At 39.4% G+C, this 25,562-nt stretch overlaps 1 protein-coding gene across 1 annotated transcript in view; it reads right to left on the reverse strand.

Moving 5' to 3' along the window:
- COL4A2 (collagen type IV alpha 2 chain) overlaps nucleotides 1-25,562 on the reverse strand; it is a 141,725-nt gene that overhangs the window by 89,687 nt on the left and 26,476 nt on the right. The window contains exon 2 of the mRNA XM_066545329.1: nucleotides 11,071-11,151. Within this exon, the coding sequence (XP_066401426.1) occupies nucleotides 11,071-11,151 (81 nt within the window). The remainder of the gene's footprint in view (nucleotides 1-11,070; nucleotides 11,152-25,562) is intronic.

The raw sequence follows: 25,562 nt of genomic DNA on the forward strand, positions 1-25,562 counted from the left end.
GTAATGGAAACACTCAGGTATACTTCAACAGTCTGGTTAATTATGCAAAGACACTGAAGATGATTTGGAAACCTTTTGTACTAACTGAGGATAATAAAGAACATTTATTTTCTTAAGTGTCAGTAAGAAAATGCTGAGAACAGGCTCAGTCTGCCTTGGCAGATACTGTTTGAGATGACAGCCTGCCCATTCCCACATTCCTGGTCTCTCCAGGTCAGACTCAAAGGATTCCACTAATAGTTTGGTACTTAGCAAAGCAGACAAAAGGAAAATGGGTCAATGTTACTTGCTCCCATGTGACAAAAATACAGAAAATAGAAACAAGCACCATTTGAGAAATTTGTAAAGCCTCAGACATATGTCATGAGAAACATTTACAATCTCTGGAGTATAATTTAAGTGCTAAAGGATGACCTGGATTATCCCTCTTGGATGCCTGTGTGAACTACCCAGTCACAGAGTAAAACCATCATCCCCCTGCTGCTCTATCTTTAAACTTCTTCTCACAGTAAGCAGAAATTGCAAAACTTGGCTGAAAGCACAGATAATACTTTTGTGCAGTAGTTGAACTGTCTGAGTGCTAGAAGTCAAAGCCTGACGGTGTAACCAAATAGACAACACATTTTTCTGAAAACAATCCTGACAGTGCATTTCATTTCCTTAATGAAGTGAAATTCATCCGTGAAAAAGATCAATGATACAGAATCACAGAATATTCTCAGTTGGAAGGGACCCATAAGGATCATCCAGTCCAACTCCTGAGTGAATGGACCATGCAGGGATCAAACCCTTGGCACTGTGAGCACTCCATGATGGGAAACTTCTACCCCACAGAGCTGACACACATGCATACATGCATACACACATACACACATACAGGAGGATGTGCTGTCTATGCAGACACTATTGACCCCATTGTGTGGAAAGGTGACAGATGAGTAGACACTTGTGACATTCTCTAACTTCAGGTACTTATTTTCTAAATAAGGTAAAATATACTTCCAGGATTTCACAGGAAGACAGGAAGGATAAAACAAAAGCAATTCAAGAAAAAAGGTATGGCAATATTTTTAAGTGGTTGTGAATTGCATCCAAAGGATTCTTATCTCAGCATTGGCTATTATCACCAAAGTTAACTTTGCACTACTCACCTCCAGAAAGTCTCCTTTCTGTTAGTTCTTCACTAGAACTAACTTTTCTAGAATTAAATCTTAAGTCTTGTTTTATTTTCTGAAATAAAATGGTCCTTGATTTCTTACTGCAATTTCTCTTGCATTTTCTCTCCATCTCTCATTCCAATTTGTTAAATGCCGGTGTTCAAATACACTCTTAAAAATGCTGCCCTCAAAATAAATTCCTGAAATATCAGTGAAATACCTTCTCGATTTATTAGCAAACTGCCATAAGATTTGCTTTTTCAATGAGTGTAACATAAATCCACAGATCACATAGGTAATGTAAAAGGCATCAGATGGTGTCATTTCAAATGGAAGAGCTGAATCTACAATGCAAATAGTTAATCCAGCATATTGACTTCGGTCATAAGTTTGTTTAAACTGCAACCTTGGTATTCATTCTGATTGATGACACAAATTCTTGAGCTTTGTCCAATGCTGTTGAATTGTTTTTTCATCACATCAGCTGAGATTGCAAACGTTTCTGATACAAGGTCATAGAAGTATCTGCACAGGTCTAACCTTGGGCTTTAGGAGGAAGGTGCAGTATCTGCATGAATGTTACATACCTTGCCTTTATTTTGCTGGAGATAATGTGTGTCATCCAGGGGAGTTTAAAATTATTAAACTGAAAATGCAAATAAAAAGGTGAATGTGTCCTTTTGATTACCCTTAATTGAAGTATCATTCTTCTTCTGTACAGTTCTGTACATTTGATTTGAAAAGGCTTTGAAGGGATTTTGCTTTCAGGGCTGGAGCAAAAGGCAGGGAGTGCAAATTGTTACCATGGGATAGGCTTAAAAAGTCTTCTATTCTTTTGGATTACAAATAAATACAATTTCTATTCATTACTTATGGAATCAAACAATGTTTCATATCTGGTTGAAATAGAAATGTTCTGCAAAAGAGCAAAAGGGTAACGAGGAATGAAAAAATAATTTTTGGTCAATATGCATATTTTGTTTGATTTGAAAGAAAGTCTCCATTTGAGTTAATTTTATTTTTTAAATATTCTTTACAATGTTCTGAACATTTAGAAATGAAAATGTGATTTCTGTGTGAATGTTTAATTGCACTCCTGCATATACTGAAACAAAACACTCTGATTTGCTTTTTAATATATCTTGCATTTTTTTATTTGAAAGAGATTCTGAGGAAGATCTTTCACTGCTTCCCAAATCTCAGATTTTGTGTAGAATGCAGATATGGGAAGTAGAGCTTCTTGCTCATGGGAAAGTCATCTAATCGCCATCCACTAGTTCAAAAAGATCTCTGATGTTGATTAAACATGTATAAACAGAGCTCAGGAGAAAAAAAAAAAAGGAAACATGCATATTTCACTCAAAAAATGTCAAGACAAATGTACTAGAGGACAGCAATTAGCTAACAACGTAACTATCCCTCTACATGGTTGATTAATTTTCAGTGTAGCCCAGGTAAAGCAATCCTCATTAAATAAAACATTAGGTCATAAAGATACCAATTTTCAGACTGACACAAATTCAAGTTTTGTCAAGCAAACCTGTACACTGCCTGCCTTTGTTAGTGAACTCTAAAGATTTTGGGCCTGTTTGCTGCTAACAGTTCATGCTATTAAACCTTATACCCAAGACTTAGGTGCCTATGGAACAATATCAAGAGTTCAGGCATTTGTGTATGCTGGCAAGACCTTGTAAGGCTGAGTTTTAAAAGTATAAACTTAAAAAAAATCATTGATTTGAAACTACCCTCGCACACATGTGCAAAAGAAAACTGTATGCATGTATCTGAAAGCAGAATTTAGCTTTGCACTGTTAAACAGATTTTACAGTAACACTTTTCCTGTCTTTGCCAATGGAGCTGCTCTCCTCTATCACCTTGGCTAAAGAAAAAAAGAAAATTAAATCTTGAAGTACCACACCCAACTCAATTACAGCATTGAAACAATGAAGAGTGTCATCCCATCCTATCCCATGTATAGTGCTCATTAATACCACAGGCACTTTACTTTTAAATCTGTTAGCATTACAAACACCACCTCCAAATACCTTCCCTCAGAGGGCAGCTTTTCCTCTGGGAATTTTCCAGAGACTTAACCTTGGTCTATGAAGCAATGTGAGATTTTGAAGCACCAATTTTTGGTACTTCTATCCATTCTGCTGTAGAATCTGACAGTACTTCAGTAGATATGGGATCAAGTTCACTCCCAAAGCTTTGTATATGGCAAACACTGGAAAGCAAATAGGACATTTTCCAACCCATTTCTGTTTTGCTGACCATCAAAAAAATCCCACAAAATCTTGATGCTGATCTAACAAGTGTTTAGGGGTTGTCAGTCAGAGGGAAGGTGGATGATCAGCCTGGAAGAAGGGATCAAACTTTTGATAAGCTCTACCTGACTATAATGTCTGCTGGGTGTGAGGATGCTCCTGGGACAGAGTGAATCTTCCAGGAGAGGACAAAGCTGGAGATGGCAGCAGGAGGTTTGATGAGTTGACACAGAGAGATGGACTTGGAACAGGTGAGAGGACTGAAAGGGCTGCTAAGTGCAAAAGGAGCAGAGCCCATGAGATGGCCAGATAGGAATTTGTTCTGGTAGAAGGGACTGGTGACCATAATACAATTCTGGATTATAGCCCTCATGAGGGAAAGTAGAACAGGGGTGTCCAAGGGGGTTAACTCAAGGCAGCTGTGTGGGAGACTGAGGTCCTGGCCAGCTTTATGGAATAGGTAAGGTAAATAATACAATTTACAATTCCACTTGACTGGTGCTTGCAACAGAGGATGGTCAAAAGTTGCAAGTGCTTCTACAGCAATGCTAGAAATCTAAAGAATAAGATTATGGAATTATGGCACTTAGCAATAAATGACAACCCTGACATAAAAGGCATCTCATGCTGTTTAAAGGAGGATAATCTGTAGCATACATAGACTAGTCCATCTACTTTACAGGAACAACAGAAAATGAGATACAGACAGGGCAATGGCACAATACGTGCAGGCTACAACAAAGTGTTACAGAAAAAAATAGGGAGGAGGGGAACATTAGGAGTCCTTGTGGGTGGAAATAACAGAAAGGTAGGACTTGGTTTGTATTTAGGATTCCTCTGTTAAAGACACCAATAATTAAATACTCAGTGAAATTAGAGAAGCTGAACAAGTAGGTCAGGTAGCAATACTGGCCAATTCCAACTACCCACATACTGCCAGGCACAATGCCTCATCCAGATGGGATAAGGAAATAAAAGTATTAGACCCACTAACTGACTTTTTTCTTAGCACAATAAACACTGAGACCCATAAGAAAGAATGCTGCTCTGGGTTTAGTCTCAAGTACTGCACAGGACCTGCTTCAAGAGGTACTATTGGGAGAACTGCTCTGCAAGAGCTTCAAAATATAACTGAATTGAATGTTGTAGTGCACTGGGATAAAGTAAGCCAAACAAATACATCACACAGATATCCAATTTCAAGAAGGGGAAATACATAAAAATCACAAAAATAGTAAAAGCCTGAAAAAGCAGTCAAAAAGGCAAGAAGCCTAAAGCAACCTGGAGGCTTTTCAAAAACACTGTATTAAAAATCCCAGTAAACTATGTGTCACATATCAAAAAGAAAGTAAAATGGTTCAATAAAAACTCTGCATAGCTCATAAAAAAAAACAAAACAAAAAACTAAGGAGGCTATTGTAGGCAAAAGGGCTGGCATTTAAAACATTGCTGAAATGAACAGGAAAGCCCATAAACAGACCAAGAATAAGTGGCAACTAGGATGGCTAAAAATGAATGAGAAGATTTTGCAGAAGATAACCAAGCTGATAGTAAGAAGTTGTTTAAAGGAAAACAAAAAGCCATCAAGGGAAATAGCAGCACCACATGATGCCAAGAGCTCATAAGGGGCATTGATAGGAAGGCCATAGCAGAGAAACTTGGTGACTTCTCTGCAGAGGTCTTTACTGCTGAAGGTACTTGAGAAGATCTCTATTCCTTGAGACAGAATAATTTCAGATAAGTATGAAGGAAGTAGTAGATAAAACAGGTAAGGCAGGTGTTACTAAGTGAACACGAGTGGGAGCATTCACCCATGACTTCTGAAGGAACTCAAGAGTGAAACTGCAGAACTGCTGGCCAAAGTGTGTGACCCAGCATTACAAACTGCCACTGCATCAGTGGGCTGGTGCCAACCAAGCTTCCATGTAGAAAGGGCGCTCAAGAGGAGACTTTGAGAACTGTGGGCCAGTTTATTTGAGTTTCCTGCTTGGCAAGGCAGTAGTCCACCTTAAGGAACACAATAACAGAGCTCAAGGATAATCATGGTAAAGCAAGCCTTAGTGACTACAATGTATTTGAATTTTCAAAACTGTTTTTATAAAATGCTTCACTGAAGCTTTTAAAATAAATTATCTTGGGGTTGTAAGAGAGGTGCTCTTATGGACTGAAGGCTGTTAAAGGATAGGAAGAAAAGAATAGCACCTGATGGTCACATTTCAAAATGAAGACATAACACCATTGGGTCCTCTCAGACACATGCTGTAACTGGTTTTTGCAAAGATTCCAATGTGATCTACAGAAGGGACTGAACTGTGAAACATCTGAGTATCTGTAGATGATACTAATCCCTCTTATTTGTTAAATATGATGCTGGTGCTGAGGAATGAGGAGATCTGATGATTTCTCAGGCTGGAACCTCCAGAAGGACCCCACCGAACTGGATGGGTACAGTTCTGGTCTGTCACAGAATGAGAGAGTAAAGGGACTAAGGGCTAGAGTGTCACCTTCAAAAGAGAACCAAAAAAGTGACTCACCCTTTTGGAGAAGAGAAAGCTGAGAGGCAATGTAACTGAGATTTACAAAATTAGGGAAACAGTGAGTAACCTAAACACAGACCTACTCTAAATCTCCCAGTACTGGAAACAGGGTGTATTTGAGGAAACCAGAGGGAGCTTTGCTTAGAACAGGTCAGACAGTGATTTATATAATTTATATCATTTGAATAGTGCCACTGGAGGTTGCAAAGACACACAGTTACAGTAGCTTCAAAAAAGGACTGGAAAAATTCAGGACGAAACACAGATACTGAAGGAATATTTAAATTGGGTTATCTTGGGTGCAAGTGAATGGACTGCAGAAAATTGCCAGAACTCTGTGCTCCCTATAAATAGCATCTCTTATGGTAGTTCACTTTTGGGAACAGAATAGTGAACTACATGAATAATTAAGAAGATGCTTCTAATGTTATTATTTTGTGGGAAAAAAAATTAAATATCAGATTTAATCAGATGTATCAGTTTACACCAACAGACTTACAAGGAGCTACTGCCATTATATCAGCTTGGAAGCCAGTTAATTATGATATACAAGAATAACACTAACAGTTGATGAAATTATTTTATTGGATTTAAACATTTCCCTAAAATATAATAATGGAGTTGACTTTAGAATATTTGTGTGTTCTATTTTGTTGTTTTTTTTTAATTACAAAGAAACAAATCTAAATCTAAATCTAAATCTAGCCCATGTGTTAAGACTTAAACTTGTACGGAAAATGTTTGCAAGCAAATATCACATACTATATTTCCCAACTGTGTAGCATCCAAAAGCAGACAGAAGTAATTTTAGGTGTACTGGTAATAGCTTACCCTTGGCCACTGCATCAGTGAAAGCAACAGAACAGCTATCTGTAAAGGACTGCTAGTGAACACTCATGTCAGTCTAGGTTAAAAATAAATGTCTGGGCTTTCCCAAGAAGTGGCCTTTATGGGGGGACACAAAGCTGTCTTATAATTTCAGTTTCCATCATTCCAGCCCCTTGCAAAAACAATGGCTAAATGGCTTGAGCACTGTTAGACGCTTGACTTGGGAAGTACAAAAGAGTGCAATTTCTCACTCTATAGAAAGATCAAAAAGATTTCTACTCACTTCCACTTTCTAGAAAGCCTTCTAGGCTGGTGATGAAGTGAGGCTGATTATGAACTTCAATGGATCAAACAGTTGGCCATTGTACTGAATGGAGTTATCATTTCCTACATAAGTGCATTAATGTTTAACAAATTTTAAGGCACATATATTGTTCTCTGAGCAATGCATGGTTTACAAAGAACTATAAATCTCAAGATTTTAGGAGCTGCAATAAAAATCTTGAGGAAAAAGAAAGAAAGAAAACCAGATTTTAAAAAATTCATTTAATCCAGGTTTTCCATTTCATTCAAAACAGAATTTCAATACCTTATCAGTGTTTCCCTTTACTCTTTTCCTTCACACCCAGGCATCTCTGTACTCCTTATATTATGTTCTCCAAATGCACCTTAGGGAACGGGTGAGTCTCTTGTTGTAGGAGAACAATTTAGGAGAAGTTGCCATAGAAGAAAATGAGAAGATTAATCTGCTCGGAGAGAAAAGTCTGCTGTCTTTCCTCTGTCTTCTCACTCTGTGTCCTCCACTGAGGCTTATACTATGGTTTCTGGTCATGTGGATTTGAACACTCCTCCAGGAGCCTTGATTTGCACTGCAACTCCACTGAGTTTTTGCCCACTGTGAGAAGGGGAGATGGGGCCAAAGCTGGTCCCCAAACCTGGCTCCTGCAGCCCCAGCTCCAGCCATCTACCTAGAGGCAAGGTATGGTTAGATAGACTGGGTATTTGTAACCAGCTAACAGTAAATACAACTGGAACATAACTGGGCTGAAGTGAAAAGAACAAAGACTAAAATGTCAATAAAGACTGGGAAAACCAAAACCAGCTTATGGAAGGACCTTTACTCTTTCTGCTATGAAGATGTGAACACAAAGCAGGACTGGAGGTGGGAACTTCAGGGGGATCATGTATGGCCTGAGAGACATTTCTTTGGAGAAACTTCTCCAAGAAACAACTCAACATTTGCTGTGAGTTGCTAACATAGTTATTAACAATGTCTTGATTCTCTGCTTTTGGATTTGACCAGCTTTCCTTTTGGGAATGAAGAAGAAAGTGCCATTTGCAGGTGTCCTCACAGCCCTGGGAGCAGCTCAGATAAGAGGCAGGAGGTTGCAGGCTAGATGATGCTTTTGCTTAGCTGCAGCAGCTCCCCCCACCACTACAGTGGGCAGATGATGCTTCTGCTGTTTTGTTTTTCTGTTATCACTGGATTTAAGCTGTGTCTGAGCCCAGTGAAAGCTGCAGGGTCAAGCCCAGCCAAAACAGAGTAGAGACAACCTAAAACCACATACCTCTTTCCAGTAGGCCTGCTAGGTGGGTGCACTGATTTGTGCTAGGTTGCCTTTTGCCTCTAGAAACTGCCACTGTGAAGCAGGATTCAGCTTTCCTGTGCCTTTGTGCCTATCCCCACCAGTCCTGAACCAAAAGCAGTGTAGACAGTAGCACAGGGCTGCCAGATGCCCTGCACCTGGAGACCTGGCCCAGATCACCAAAGCCAGGATGAATCTCCACACATCTTGACAGTGTCTCTCTGCATCTAGCACAGAGTCCCAGGAGATACCAGTGGGCATATTTTGCAAAAAAATACTTTTTAAAAAACAAAAGTTACTACAACAAATAAAGCTAAGCCTATTTCCTTAAATGCTGTATCTTAAGACTACAATCACAACAAAAGAAGTAGAGGCATATATAAATAAAGAGCAGGAATTCCTTCACACCTTCACTCCTTTCACACTTCGAAATTGTTTACCACTTCAATGAATTCACCTCATTCAACAGATGCTGATGTGCATTCAGAAGCAGCAATCCAAAGAAAATGCTTTTAATTTGCCTGTTTTTTGACCTGTCACTAACAGAGGGTGAATTTCCAGAGGATGGCAGGGCTGACAGCTGGCTGCAGACCCTTGCAGTGCTGCTCCTACCTGAGTTGCAGGCAAGTGACAGCTCTGTGGCACCTGGGCTGGAGAGCCACTGCAGAAGCAGGCTCTGCCAGACTGCTTCAGGCACTCTGACAAGTGCAAACACGCAGGACCTCTATTGTGCATGCAATGAGTCACCTCGAACAGAGAACGTGTGCCGTGCCAGATTATACTGAGCTTTTGTGAAAATAAATATTCCCATTGAGGATTAGCATGAGACCAGAAGCTATGCCAAACTTGACTAGACTCTAAAGGCCAATCTTGTTCCTTAAACCAGATGTTTAACAGAGGTTGTGACATCTGAAGAGATCAGCAGACACAAAATACAGGCAGTGTATGCTAAATCAGAATAAGGTGTATCATTTCAGAGAGGTAAAATACAGAGGGATAAAGTATTATTTTTGAAGTGTAAAATTCTGTAAATCCCCTTTTCCAATACTTTTTCACATCTTGCACAATTAACCACAAGCAGTAAAATATAACTTATGTTTTGTAGCATGTCCTTTTTCTCTTTTTGAGCATCTATTTAAAGGGAAGCCAACCTCATTAGTAAGTGGGTTTACTTACTTTCCTGAGGTAAAACTGAGAGTGGTAAGCAAGTACATAAAATCTGCCCTCACTTTCCCAATCTAGATAGGAAGCAACTCACAGGGAGCTTCTTGTCAGTGGCACCTGACTGCTTCTCTACTGTGGTATTTTCACATTTTCAGCTTTTCCAACCTGTGCAGTTAGTTTTGTTTAACTACCTCTTTTTTCTTTCATATTTGGCAACTTGAAATTCAAGGTCATTCAGTCAATAAGGAGCATGAAAAACATTTCAAAGTTGGTAGTTTTGCAACAGATATTTTCATGAACTCTAGTGAGCATCTTACAGCATCAGTTTTTGATTTTCAGTGGGAAAATAAAAAAAAAGTGGGAAGTGGCAGGAGGCACTCGCCAAACTTCATGTGCTGGATGATGAGGGTAAGGCAGTAACAGCTGGAGGGAGCCCCATGGGAAGCTGTGTCTCAGGGGATGGCTTGTTTGTCCTCAGATCATCAGGTTGCCATTGGGTTATTGTAATGGAAAGCAGATCATGAGCAGCTCATGGTCAGGCCATGGGAGTATAACCATAACAGTCCCCATGGCATGGTGGCCCCAGGATCATCTGACTTCCATGGAGACATCAGGACTTCTGCTGTAAACAGCAATGTTCCTTCCCTCCCACCTACACTGTGACTTTCCTGCCACCTCTCCCTCCACTCAGACGTGGAGTCAAGCTTGAGGAATGCAATGGGAATGGGAATGGGAACTGGTGGCTGGCTGTGTGGAGGGAAGGCAGAGGACTGAAAAATCTTATGAGGTTTGTGATAGCAGAACAAGCACATGACCTGCCACCACATCTCTTGCCTGACCTATTCTTAGAGATGGGTGGATGGAAAAGGCTGAGTCACTGTCTCAGCTGCAGAAGACCAAGCTGTACAGAAGGAGCCTGCCAGCCAGGGCTCTAAGCCATACAGGATAGGAGCCCTGCCCTATTTCTCAGTGCTCTTTGTGGCAGGTGGCTAATCCCCTCCACCCCATCTCCTTTCCTCTGCCTCATTCCTCACTAGTTCCTGGAATGAAGAACAGACTGTCAGCCACAACATAATGCCAGGAATTCTAAACAGTTGCCTTTCAGCAGGGATTTCAGGTTTTGCAGGCATGGCTCCTTCTTGCTCTAGTGGAAATCATCTAGAATCACGGAATTATTGAATCATTTAGGTTGGAAAAGATCTCTAAAATCATCAAATGTCTGTATCCCATGCATGTATGTGGTATCTTTTCATCATTCTGATCTGATCAGCTTGTCATGGCCGTCAGATTCCTTGGCCCTCATCTTTTCAGATAGGTGCCTGCTACATATCATAACAAGGCATTCACAACAAACCATTTCTTCAAATCTGCAAGCCTGTGAGAAAGTAAGATGAAATACCAACAACTTTTTCCTGAAAAAGAATAATGGTTTTAGCACTCTTAGCAGTCTAGTGCAAGTCCACCTATAGCAAAATATATAGCATTGAACTTGTACCATCAAGAACAATTTACAGGAAAAAATGTTACTTACACGGCTTCCTTTTTCAGGGAAACACTGACATCCTCCACTGCAGTCTCTGCCTCCACATGGTCCTGTGTATTTCTTTCCACCCTGCAAACCAGAACACACGTAACACAAAAGTTAAAAGATATCAGCTAGAATATCTGAAACAACACAATCAGCTTTGATTAGCAGACCTGCTGGGAACTGCTAAAGCAAAGACCAGGATCAGATCGAGGATTTGCAGCTGAAAGCTCTTTAATATATGCTTAGAAGCAACCATGAGTGGCTGTCCAGTTCTTGGAGATCAGCATCAAGAAATATAATGTTACTTCATTTATTTCCCTCCACATTTTCAAAACACTGCAGCTTGATGTTGAGCAGTATCTCACGTATCTTTCTGACACATGCAATAGATATCACATCACAGAAGTGCAGCTGCTTGAATTCTTTAGGGACATGGACTAAGTCCTAGGTCACAGTGCAGCACATCCTTCTGTGCATGCTCCAAATGGCTGCTGTATTTTGAAATATTTATTGGTGGACATAAAGAAAGATGTAGGTATCATGTTCAAAATTATGAGCCAAACTCCTGCTTTCTCCTCTTCTATGGCTACCTATTCTGGAGGAACAAAAAATTTGCTAGCAGTCAACCACTGTGATTTAGAAGTCACTCCCAGCTTAAGTAAATGTCTTCAGTTATATCTCTCCTGCCTGAACTCCTGCCTCATTGGCATGGACCACAAATATATGGATCACGAAATATGCACTGCTCCACAGAAATCCTTGGACAGACTTCAACAGGCAGGCAAACTCAGATTATATTCCATGCAAGTGCCTGCACAGAATGTAGCAGCCACAGCCAGTCTTGTTCAGAAACCTGAACAGCAAAGATGCTGTGGTGTGACTTTTATAAATGTAACTTAATAATTAGGAATGTTGTGAAGACCTGCCTGCAGCCCACTGGAACCCCCTGAAAATGACCCAGCAGCCTAGTAAGTAATCTGGGAAAGAAGGAAGGGATTTCTCATCACTATTTCTGAACCTGACTTGGCCTACAGTCAATAATTAATACAGTCAGAAGAAAAAGAGAGAAGGACTAAGTCTAGTGGCTACAGGAAACTCGAATCTCTCATTCAGGGCATTTCACATGCACTGCTTCTCACATGAAACCTCAAGGCAACCCAGCTGTAGGGTGCAGAGTCAGGCTCCATGTCACTTGCTCTCCTCTTGGCTAAAGCAAATGGTGCCTTCACTTTTCTGCCTCCTTCAGAGCTTGAGCTCATCATCTCTTGAAAGGGAGGTGAAGGGGACAAAAACAAGGCTCCAAAACAGGATGGGTGCTCTGAACTGCTGTGTTGTTTCATAAATAGACAGTGATGCTGCTATTCCTGCCTCTAGGGCTGACTAAAGGAGCTAAAACAGCGGGGACCAAAGCTGCCATGGGGCTCTAAGCAATCCTCTACTCAACGCCTGAGGTTTTTCAGTCACATTTCTCTGGTATCCATTTCTGCCTTCACACTACCTGAAAACACAGCTCTAGGATTTGGATATCTCCCTGGCAGTCAAATTAATAAAAGGTATGGAGCAGGCACCAAGCACTACCTAAGTCCTGCTTTGGTCATATTTGTACAGCAGACTCTTAATCTTATGATACACAGAAATACAAAGTTCCCAAAACAAGTTTTTATGCTTGTCATGAGAAGGTTCATGTCTGTATCTAAAGTACTTTTATATACTAAAGCACTTTTGTTTCAGCTTTATATTTAATCCTCATGTTTAATTGAGGAGGTAGGGTTTTCATATTGAACAAAGCAGTCCACCAAACTGAAACCATGCCCTGACCTAGGTTAGGTGTTTTATTCAGGAAATTATTTCACGGATGTAGCAGAATTCTGTGTCATGTCATGAGTTCTGATTTATGTTTAAGCTATTGTTTAGAGGAAATATTAAATCAAGATAATTTTATAAACTCCAGCAGTTTGCTCAGGTTGGTCCATTTTTGAGTTAAATATTTCCATGGAGTTGATTTCTTATTAACCTATTTGCAGATGAAATGTGCATCTTTTTCTCAGTATCCTTCATTTAACAGAGTTTCCCCCACAGTTACTTCTCTGAAATTGAGTATAGTTCTATTAATTTTTAGGGATGCCATGCAGATGAATGGCCTGTGTGATCATACTCCTCTGGAGGATGTGGGTATACTTTAAGGAGAATTGTGCTATGTAGTGCTGCCATTGGGAACAATCAATTCTGAACTTTTAGAATCTGTTTTTGTCAGTGTTGTAAACAACAGCATATCCCAGCCTAAGAGTAACAGACAGATACAGTAATTTGATCATGTGGATTCTCAGTTTTGCCTACTGAGAAAAAAATAATGAGAACAATAAGTTTATTTCTTTAAATAGCATAGTGACTCTAAATTTGGTAAACTGTTGTCAAGGAGAAAATAGAAAATGAATCAGAACTATGTTAAGATATTTGTGCACTTGTAAGAAAAAAATGGAGGAGGCTGCTAATGCTTATTTCAAATGGAAGTTCAAGGTCTATTGTTTGTGTACTATCCACCATCCAATATTTTAATTTGCATGCTGTAACAATACCAGCAGCTAATATGGGGAAACAATTGTTTTCTTCCACAATTTTAGGAAGCTTTTTTTTTTTTCATTATTTTTTCATTTTGTATCCTTTTATGCACACAGATTCTGCAGATAATGAAAAGAAAAATCTGGAAGATTCTCCAAGAGTAGGGAACCTAATGGGAAAGCATTTGAGACCAGCAGTAAGATACCTCTTCTTGATTATACTTGGGCTTTCTTTTTTACCTAATTTCCACCTCTTCACTTTTCAACTGCTAGTGGAATGACTCTGGGAACTTTTAGTCACATGCAGCATTTTCTACTATCTTCCACTATTACAATATCTACAATATTTATAATTTTTTTAAGGTTGCTACACTGTTTGAGCTTACATTACTGGGAATTACAGTCTAAAACAGTATGGTTTACAAGCTTGTTAACATTCAAAAATAAGTCTGTAAAGGATTCTTGTAGAACTTTGCTAAAAACAACTATACCCATGGACCCACAATTGAAATGAAGGGAAATCAAATGGACATATATCAGTCAATAATTAGAATGCAAAAACCTGAAAGTTTCAAATTTAGCAATGGACAATGTACTTTGAAGTCCTCAACTATTTGTGTCCTGAGGAAAACAGATTTCTGGAAACATAACACTAATGGTGATAACCATATGTAGTTGTTTTGAACTGAGCAGGAGCCTTTTTGGTCAGTGGCAAGAACAGTCACATCTAGGACATGCTTCATCCCATCCTTACACTGGAATTTAAAACTGATGGACTGCATCTCTCCCAGAAAGGTCCTACCGCTTTCTCTCAACCACAAAGGTGGGTGGAGGTAGCTTCCACAGAGAGATCCACCCCCTGCAGAAAGTGTAAGGATGGGGAAATGGATCTCCTGACTAGCTCAGTATGCAGTTAAACGAAGACAAGTGTACCAGAACGATATTCTAGGATTTGTGTAGTCTGGAAGAACTGGCCTTCAAGTATGAAGGTGTCTGCTGAGAAGCCGTTCAGCTGCAAGTCTTTCTCATGTTTTGGATGATGCATAATCACACCAATCTCTAAGAAGTCCAGAGTTTAGCCAGAGTCTTGAAATGGGGTTTACAGGATCTAATTTAAGATTTATGCAATATAGGCACAACATCCAGCTGCTGTTTTAGATCACCCAGAGACTCTCATCAGATCTATTTCAGATACCACACCTAAATCTCATCATAGGAGGGTAAGGGGATTAGAGATGTAGCATAGGGTAACTGGCTGAGATGTGTCTACAGAGCAGATGTCCAGCTCACATGAGATGAATCCTGTGCTAAGTGCCCAAGTCTCACTCTCACAGGAAGCTACACATCCTTTGATGGGAACACTGAGTGTGAAGAACTTTATTTAAGAGCAGACATATGTGCAAACACAAAATGAGCTCATCCATTGCACTGGTGTGCAAGCTCTCTGTGCATAAGGTGAGGTGCTGCTTAATTAGAATTAGGTTGGAGAATCAAGAGTAAAGTATGGTAATTCTGTCCAGAAATGTGTAACATTAATGTTCCCAATGAGACCCACAGGGTCAGAATGCAGGCCTTGGAGGCAACGCTGTCTCATTCAGCCAACTGTAATGGTAATACCATATTAGAGAAAATATTGCCTAGGTAATGGTGTCAGAAAAAGTAACTTTTGAGTGTAAAAAATATGGGACCAATGAGGGAAAAGAAATTAAGAGTAGGTTGTTTATCTGGGAGGAGTACAGGCAGGGAAATAGTAGTGCAGGGGTGGGAAAAACTTGGGGGAAAAAAAAAAAGGTGAAGAGGGCATCAAATTAGGTGAAGAATGAAAGTGGTGAGGATATACTAAGAGCAAGGGCCGGGACATCTGCAGGCAGCAGTGATGTTGACTTGTGAGCACAAGCCCATTGGGAGCCCCCATGGGGAGAGACCACAGGTCTCTTGGCCAGGCATGTCCCTGTGGGAAGGTGGGGTAAGAAGGGATAAGCTTGTAAGGAAGGATAGACTTACTCCTGAATACCAACTGCAGGAGCAAAGGCAGTGGAATTACAACTTAATAGCCCTTTTGTGTAATTTATCAGATTTTTTTACAGTGATTTTGTACAAATTATAATAACAAGAAGATACAGAATTGTAATTCACTGTTTCTTGCAGTGATGTGGTTGTGAATAATTACTAATAACAACAGTGATAAGTTGCTTTGCCAAATAAAGAAATGCTAAGTTTTTAGAGGTGTTTTCTTTAATCAGCAAATCTTAAGTTACATCTAACACCGCTCAGGTCACACTGTTCAAAGCTAAGCATCTCCAGAGCTGGCTTACCCAGCCACTGGGCTGGGATGAATATATTCATCATGTTCAAGGAACATGAACACTGCTCAAACAAAAGCAAGAGAAAACATGTAAGTAAGTGCCACCTATGTTTATAAAGCTTGCATATTTGCCTAGTGTAAATATTTCTCATTTTTATGTATAGCAAGCATACAATGTGTGTGTCCCAACACAAAAATTTTTCTGCCCTCTTGCTTTCTCATAATTTTTTTGTCTCCAAACAATATTATTTCTCTATTTACACATCTTCAGCCAAAAAAAGACAACTTAAATGCAGTTTCTTTCAGCCAAGCTCTTAAAAAACACAGAAATACATATGCACTTTTCTTTAAACTTTTCCACACGTTAATGATTTATTTGTTGCTAATCTTGGCCACATTTGGATAGCTGTCATTTCTGCGTGCCCATTCAAGTACCTCCACTTCAAGGGCTGGTATTCTAACAAAGAACAAAAGCAACCAGAGACAGACCTCAAAGTACAGTTCTATGAGTACAGAAAGACCAGGAAATATAAGCCATTTCCTTACATACAGCTCAAAAAATAATTACGGAAATTATAATGAAAATATTGCAACTTGCAATCAAAGACTCCATACACCGACATCTTCTTTGATAACGTTTTGTACATTGTAGTTGTGCATTAACCTCTGTGCTGACAAGCCCCATTCTGTTCACCCAAGTTTCACCAAGGCATGTTTTAGAAGTTTGAGGAGCTTGCAGAAGCACTGAGCTAGGACTGAGGTGCTGACATACTGCATGCCCCTGCAGTGCGGCAATGCACAGCACACTGGAGCAGCACATTCAGATGCTTCCAGTGAGGCTTCAGCCTGGAAGTCCCGAGGGAATTCCTGGCATGCCTGAGAGTCAGCCTCTGTGTCAGTGCCAGGGAGACCAGACCAGGCCACACCTCCAGTACGAACCTCTGCTTTCACATTTGACCTTCAGCTGTTGATACCGACATTAATTTCAAATTTGGTTTATACAGCCCTGACTTAGAAACATTATTTTTTTGCTTCCTTCAAAAGAAAGAAGAAAAAATAAAGTAGGAGTATGACAGAGTACTCCTGCTGCTGATCATCACCAGATAGAGAAGAACTTCATCAGATTCAAATGTGACAGCACAGTTGTCTTTGCTCAAACCAAACATTTTACTCCTTTAAGAGCTGAAAACATTTGTTGCCTGTTACCAAACTTACTTCTCTAGAAATATGTATAAACAACCACTCAAAATAAGTATTGAGAATGCTGTCAGTGGAGAAGGCCTGGATTGCCCAGGAACAGGCCTGGTCTCTCCTCAGAGCTACAATGTCAAAGATGCAATCAGCCATCGGAAACCGCCTGCTAACAGTCCCGCTAGTGCATGGCACAGTAAGACCACTGTGAAGACCTTAATTGTCCAGGGAAAGGGAGAGATAATTGGCACAGGCAGAGAGGAAGGAAAAGATGTGGGTGTGGATCCTCTCTCCAACTGTTCTGAGAATTATTTCACTAAGAACTAATTCTTTCTTTCATATTTGAATGAGAGCCAGAACCTTTTCCAGACTAGATGCAGGGCAACCAGAATAATTTAGTGCGTGACCTCAAAATCTTATGAATGTTTACACTTCCCACCAAAAGTAGGGGGAGCCATGTATTTACATATCCTTCAATGAAAAAACTCTGGATGAGGAAATTGGTCCCAGGAAGAACACAAAAAGATACTTTCCACCATCTGTATGAAGAGAGCTGGTCTCCTAACCACTGCCTAATGGGGTCCTCCCAATGCAATGAGAAGAGCTGTACTTGTGGCAATCAATTATTTATTATAAACTGTTGTGAAGTTTCAAATGCCCTCTCCCTCTCAGGTAGTGTATCAAGAAAACTGGGAAGCAGGATGCCAAGAAAGCAAGCGGCTTGCTTCAGCTCTGAGTCCTGATGGGCGTGGGAATGGCAACAAAGGAGAAGTAACCAAAAGCACTACTCCTCCCAGGGTCTGGGATGCCTTTGTTTGATGTCTGGGGTGAGGAAAGGAAGGGCAAGAATTTAAAGTCCCCAATGCTGAGAAGACCCTAAGAGACAGAAACTGGTCTTCACAAGGGTGTCTCAGCAAGTATGTTGAAACCAGCGATGCGAAGCATGAATTCTGTATCTCAGAAATGAAGCTATAAAAGACTTTCCTCTTATGGACTTGCTTGTTACTCTTGATTATATGAACCTCCTGGCATGCAGCCTTGATTTGAAGGCTGCATAGTTTCATTTCAAAGTGAAACTTCACAGCTCCACATGTTCACTTTATTTGAGGTACTATTTACTGTACCCCTTCAGATTTTAAAGTCCTCTTGTTGCCATCTGGAGACACTGCCTTGGAACAATGGCAGAAGCCAGATATGATACAGTGTGAACTTATCCATCACATTTCCATAAAACCATTTCTAATTTTGTGGCTTTCATCCAAACACATATTTACCCAGAAAACCAGATGAAATCCAGAAAGAGCAGCTGTGATATAGTAGGCATTAAAAAAAAAAAAAAGGTCTTTAAGAGGCCAGGCAATGAGAAATGCTTAAAAGCTGCTTACATATAAAGCACAGATATTTTAATAACTCTCCAGGGGTCTTGCCTAGTTGTCCAACATGAGTTTGTTTGCAAATGGCACATTTTGAAGCAAGCAGCATATGTTGTGACACGGTTTTCTGTCAAGAAGTGTGAGAATGGAAGTCTCATATTTTACAGGTAATGAAGTTAATTCAGCCATATTTTTCCTTTTTTTTCTGTCACAAGGTGATTAGACGTTATGCTACAAAAGATGAATATAAGATAGGAAAACCCAGTTAAAACATTTTAAAATGACAAACAATTTAAAAAGTCACCTCTATAGAAAAATATAGTACTCCCGCTTATTTTTGAAGAGTCTTTAATGCCATGGGAAAGGAATCCTAAAGGCTGCCCCAGGTCTCTGCATGAAAGTGCTCCAGCTTTCAGAAGCTAATGAAGGAGGGATAAGATGCAAAAGGCTTTTTTCTGGAACAAAATTGCATCCAGAAAAGGAAGAAAAATATCATCTGGCACTTCTCTATTTGAGCCTGCCTAAAGAAATGACAAATTTTGTCTTAGTCATCAGCTGAGGCTTGAATATATGGTAGCAGGAGACAGGTGATACTGCAGGAACATGAAGCTCTTTGAAGAGTGTGCAACCATGGTTAAAAATGTCTCTTACATCTTACAAAGGGGCAAATATTAAGCAGCCATGAAGTGATACCTATGGCCCACAATTATTACAAAAAGAGAATAAAAGTGTTGCTCTGTTTTACCAAGGCCAGAATTGGGTTTGCCTGCAGAAAAAAATACCCCGCAGGTATGAACCCAGTAAGATTTTGAAGCTGAAAATGTATTAATAAAGGTAAGCAAAGATACCTACATTAATTATTACTATTAGTTAAGGCAGGCCCATTGGCTTCCTTGATTATAATGAGAACTCAGACACCTGAATATGTAGATGCCTAAATTTAGGGGACTTCATGTGACCTGGTTCTTTGTTCAAATAGGATTTTTTTGCTAAATCTGAGAGAAAGGTACAGGATGCAGCAGTAACTACTGTAAAATTTACCTTACCGTATTGGTAAGATAAAATTTGGTATCCTATTAATCTTCACCCCATCTTTGCAAAGCCATACTTTTGGAGATGTGTATTCTTTCACTATCACCTTTTCTTATGAGACAGCAGACTCTCATCTAACATGCAAGATGACATTCCTCATCTAAAAGGATGGTGGTCTTAGACTAAGATGTCTCTCTGGGACATCTTAACATGAGTCCTTGTTCTCAACACCCCACCCCTAGGAATTAAATGCATCTCCACAGAAGCTACTTAGGTCATTTAAAAACCAGTATTACAGAAATCAGAAGTGTTTTCTAGTTATCAGCAATGAAAAAAGTCCTTTGACTTAATTCTGTGATTTTATTGTGACTTGCCAAAGTAGACGTAATCACTTGTTAGGGACACTGAAAAGCACAGATTGTTTCTCTTTTAATTTTTAATTTTTATTCTAGTATTTTATTTATGCAAACCACTGTGCATTTTGTATTTGATCTGCCCAGAGCTTATGCAAGGTGCAAGTTAGTGAACAGTGTGATCTTGATATGTGCAGTTACACTGGAATATTTTCCATAAAGGAATGAAGTTAAAGCCTATCAACTCTTAATCTGAATTTGGCTTTTGTGCAATATCTTATATGACTAGAATAAAACCTCCTTTCCCATCCCTAAGAACAGAAAGACATTTGTTCACATACTAGTAGCATAATAATGAACCACAGCATTCACTCATTAGAGTAGCAATGTCTATATTTAACTACTTCTGGTTTCCGAAGTCTAGTCGTTTTCAGTTTTGGAAAGACATCCAAATAATGATATCATTTGCTTGAAACAATAGAAAGTCTGGATACTAGTCTATATATGGAGATTTTTTTTAGTCTATTTATAAACCACGCCAGTTATTTGACCTGTCTAGTTTACTCACCTACGTAAATTGGCAGACTCAGGAAACTTAAGAACATATTATTCTTTGTGACTGGTAAGCCTTAAAGGTTGCTAATTATACTTCAGATAGGCAACCAGTATTTCTGAGAACTCATCTGTGCCTATTACACTAAGAACAAATCAGCCAGCCAATGTAGGAAAGATTTTTTTACTTTTGAACCAGCAGCAGTGCAATGGCATTACTCTGCTCGTGGGGAGGGGACTGACAGAAACCAGCTGTACAGCTGTTCACATGGCTGCAGCATCTGGACTTTCTTCAGTGCACTGCAATGGTGCCAGGGCTTCCCAAAATGTGAGCATAACCATTGAGATTTTATTCCTGTTTCATGTTGTCTGTAATAACTTAAAAACGTTTGACTGTGTCTGAACTGCTTTTATCAAATGAATTTGTTAACTTTGTTTTGCTCTGATAACTGTTTACAGACATTGTTCTGTTTACAGTCATGGTTCAGACATGGTTCAGACATGCTGATCTGGTTCTGAAGTGAATACTTAAGAGATCCTGGGAGTTCTTTTTTCCCTTGAGAGGGATGAAGTTGGCGATGGTTTTCAATGGCCTTTTAAAATCTTCTTGTGCCTGCAGAATCAGATATAATAAAGAAAGCAAGAAAGATGAATTTAAATTCTTCCTGCAGAATTATATAAATCACAATTAGAAATATCTACCAAGAAGTGGAAGCATGGAATTATCCCTGACAGCATGATTTGGAAGGAATGGATTTGCACAGGTTTATCAGTGATGGCACAGATTGGCTGACACTGCATTTATCAAACCTGTTGATGGGTAAGTCCAGTCCAGTATAACCTTTACAGCCCTGGCTCAATTTTCAGAGTTGACTGTTAGACAAATGACTGTAGTGGAAATATTAAATGTGGAAATTTGCTATGCAATTTTTCAGAACTGCTTCATGGGACTGGACTGGTATTTCCTTAAAAGTAAGAAGAATGGGTAAGAGATTTGCAAACTGGAAAAAGAATTGCATTTGATGATAAAAGTGTTTACTGCTAACTGCTTGGTCAGATGCTTCACCCACCATTTCCTTTCTATTTCAGTCAAGAAAAAGCCCATGAGAACTAGCTTTCTTACTGACCCATTTTACTTTCCACTTTTGATTGCAAAACTTAACCTCCTCCCTGAGCCTTACTGGAGCCTCTGCTCCAAGGTGATCTGTGTTGCTGCTGGTAAAAGCCTTGGATATGTGTTTAGCAAATAAAGAAGCTACAGTAGAGGATCTGACATATCAGGGCTATATACAGACATCTGTGGAAGTTTTCCTATTTGCAATGAGGTTAAGAAAAGGTAATCTAACAGAAGAAAGTATTCAGAATGAAAAGACCAATGCGCCTCTTGTGGATATAAAATCTGGTAGTCAACTACCATTGATAATCTCTTTTCTCACCTATATACTTTTGATTTCATTAAATGTCTTAAAACATTTGTTCATAAAACTCACATGATATCTTTCTTTCTTCTGCCAAAGAGCTCCTTTAGTTACTTACCTAGTTAGGGGTCAAAATCTATATCTCAACATAATGTATTTGTATCTGTAGATTACAAAATCAGAAATCTGGAATGGCTGAATTGTTACCCTGAATCCTAAAAAATAAATGACAGTTTATTCTTTGGCTCTTTCTTCATCCTGCCTATCTGTTTCCACATAATTTTAATGGGAAGAGTGGCAAGGTTTGTTTGTTTTATTGGGGTTTTTTGGGTTTTTTTTTTGGAAGGGGGGAATAGGAGAGGTTTCACTTTCTTCCAAATATCCTCTTGACTATACAAGAACATTACCACAGCCATACTATGAAACATGGGCTCAGGATATGGTAATGTGGAAATTGCATTTATTTACTCAATGAAGAAAAGGGTTCATCTTTCCCACATTACCACTGACTTGTGACTTAAAGCATGCTCTGGTTCAGTTTGGCAGCTGAGCTGATTTCTGCAATGTTGCAGAACTGGGTTAAATGCACTTTCCCAGAGTTTGATGAGTCACTGGTTCAGCTTGGTCTAGGACCCAGATCTTCCTGCTTTCCGGTCCACTTCCCTGCCCAACAGACAAACACTGTCTGCATTGCTGCAATTGTTGCTCAGCCTCCACACCAAAAATGCTCTTATCATAGTACAAACAACTAACATACTGAGATTATAAACAACCAAATATTGAGCTTTAAACTGACTAAAGGGATGTCATTTGGCTTCTCTTTCACATCCCTTTTCATGACATGCTTGTTATTTTGCAAACAGATCTACAAAATTCAGAAATGCTCATGTCTTAGCAGTAAAAAGTAGAAAATAGACAAGAAAAAAGTAAGTAATGCATTTATAGCTCACTGAATGCAGTGATATGATCTTGACTCATGATATGAGCTTCACTCTTAGAAGAGGTGGAACAAATCCCAGAGTGCTCATCAAGCTCAAAGGTTTTAGAAACTGGTAACTGATGCTTTATTCAGAACATGTTTCTGTATGGGCTGTACACACCACCTAACCCAGGAAGAACAGCCTTGAATTTGAAATCCAGAGGCAACCAGAAGACTGGATGCATCTATACAGCTTTGCTATAAGCAGCTTTCTGTGAAACTCCTCATAGGTGATGCCAGCTCAACATAATGATATTGAGAAAGAATGCCCAAAGACTAAGGATGGATCTTAGAAAAACTTTATCAGCAATGGTGTGGAAATAACCTGGGGCTGCAATGTTCATGTTCAATAAAACAACAACCATGAATCCAAGCTCTATGTCTTTGCTTGCCTCCTTGGAACCTCACAGATTGTATCTCATGCCTCTGTTCAGAACAGATATTCAGATTAAAGATCAGTAATGAGACTGTTGGTCTCTTGAGTAGGTACCATCTTATTATGGCACTGGTCTGGCTTCTCTAAGATCTGAAACACCAAAACCCAGCGGCTTTCCTCTGACATAAGATGCAAGACTCTGCTAAACTCCAAAGCAAGTAGAGGAAAACAGTTCTCCCCATGGAGATTAAGGAATCAAACCTCTAGTGAATCATTACTATACATATGGCTCAACCACTATAAAGACTGCTCTCCAAGGACCCTTTGCTCTACCACAAAAACCACAGCTTCACTTTCAGGCATCAGAAGGTAAAGAAAAATCACATATTTGTCTTGTCTTTCTTTTCTGTGATCATGGAGAAGTCAGTATGTACACTATATTTTGTGAGCAGAATAGATCTCAAACACATTAAGCTTCTAGAAGGACTCTACTACATATTCCCTCCTGGAAGAATCAATCTTTCACCGTGTACTTTTATAAGCTCAATGCTTCACCTGCTGAAAGCCTGGCAAAACAGTTTCATTGTTACCTCTTCACTAGATCCTTCCTTCTGTGTTCTGTTTCTCCAACGTCTAAGAAATTATTCCAGTTGATTTTTGATAGGCAGGTCTTCTTCATGAAAAGGCAACAGTACTGACACATGCTGGATCAGTACTGAGGTCCTGAGTCTGGTCACACTCTGTCAGCAACATCTGTTGTTCACAAAGATGAATCTCACCAAGCATGTATTTGAGGGGCTAAATTCTGTTTGGTGCCTGCAAGCTGCATAACTAGAACTTCATTTCTCCATCTAACAAGCTGAGCAATAATCCATAAAAAATTCCCATTCTCTGTTTATACTACTTAACTTGTAGTCTTCCCTTTTGTATCTTGAAAGGTAAGAAGAGGGTTTCTCTAGTCACCAGACACTGGGATCTGTTTTACTGAATTGGAAAACTGGTAAAACAAATCTTGGGGGCAGTTACTCCAAATCCTCCAAACCTTATCCAATTTATTTCCTTAGTGTGTACTTACACACACACAAGTGTAATTAATTTTCCATCTGTGAAATATAATAACTTTTCTTCTGGTTTCTTGTCTTTTCTGTTTTTCCTGATGAATTGGGTTCCACTCAGCCAAAAGCTTCTCAGTAGCAGGACATCCCAGATAAGTTGCTGACTTGGTTTCAGTTTTATTGATGCTGCTCAAGTACAATCTTTTAGCACAGTTGGACCATTTCTCTACAGTTCTCAGGATGCTACACCATTCACACAGTGTCCATTAATGAACATTTATTCTGCCACTCTGATAATTCAAGCATAATATTTCAGTTTCCCTGGACCTTTGTGACTGCTGCCCATTACCTTCCTTAATCATTGACACACTCTTTCCTTCTCTCTGTACAACACTTAGGTCACCAGATCATTTGGTCAACTCCCTAAAGTAGGTTACAGTCACACTAACATTAAGCCTTATTTTGTGGCATTAGTGATTCCTGCTGCCACTGCTACACAGAACACTGGCTTTAGTACCTTAGGGGAGTGCTTGCTCCTGTTGATACTCCTGTGCTTGCTTATTACACACAAGCCAGATTTTGAGTCTAGGTCACCACTGATGCTGCAAGGCAAGGTACTGAAAATATGGGCATGACAAAATGAATCTTTGAAGATCTTAACATGGTAATAATGAAGACCATTTATGGATTTCTCTTCTCCTATTTACTGAGAAAGATGAAGGGTATCTCTAGTAACACATTTCTCATAAGTTCTTGTGAAATTTCGATGCCTTGCTTTTTCTTATTCATCCCCAAAAAATCTCCCACTGCAAATACCCAGTTAGCCTTAACTCTGTTGTCCCACTAAATCCAACTGTATCCCTTAATCATGGAAATCCAGCCTCTTCTTGCTTAATGAAGAACTTCCTTACCATCATAAAATGTGATGTTCTTGCCTGTGAATTCCTGCAACAAGGTGAATTAGGATCCCAAGCAAGTAAGTTTTTTCTGGTTCTGCTGTTTTTATTATATTTAGGTAAGTAAGAAAACATGATTTCTTGTGTTTTCCTCATTGAGCCACATCAATAATATAAAAATCATGTAAAAAGCTACTCTTAAAACCTCACAATAACAAACCCCTCATCCTCCACACAAATATACTTCTTTAACTCTTACAGTCCCAAAGCCCAGTATGTTTTTCTTTGTAAAAAAACCACAACAAATGTGACTATTATCCCCCCATGGTAACAGTCTAACTCTCCAGTGATCCCTTTTTAGCAACAAGGGACCTACATGAAACACGACTGAAGACAAGAGTTTATGC

Source organism: Molothrus aeneus, chromosome 2 (assembly GCF_037042795.1).
Source record: "Molothrus aeneus isolate 106 chromosome 2, BPBGC_Maene_1.0, whole genome shotgun sequence".
NCBI lineage: Eukaryota > Metazoa > Chordata > Aves > Passeriformes > Icteridae > Molothrus > Molothrus aeneus.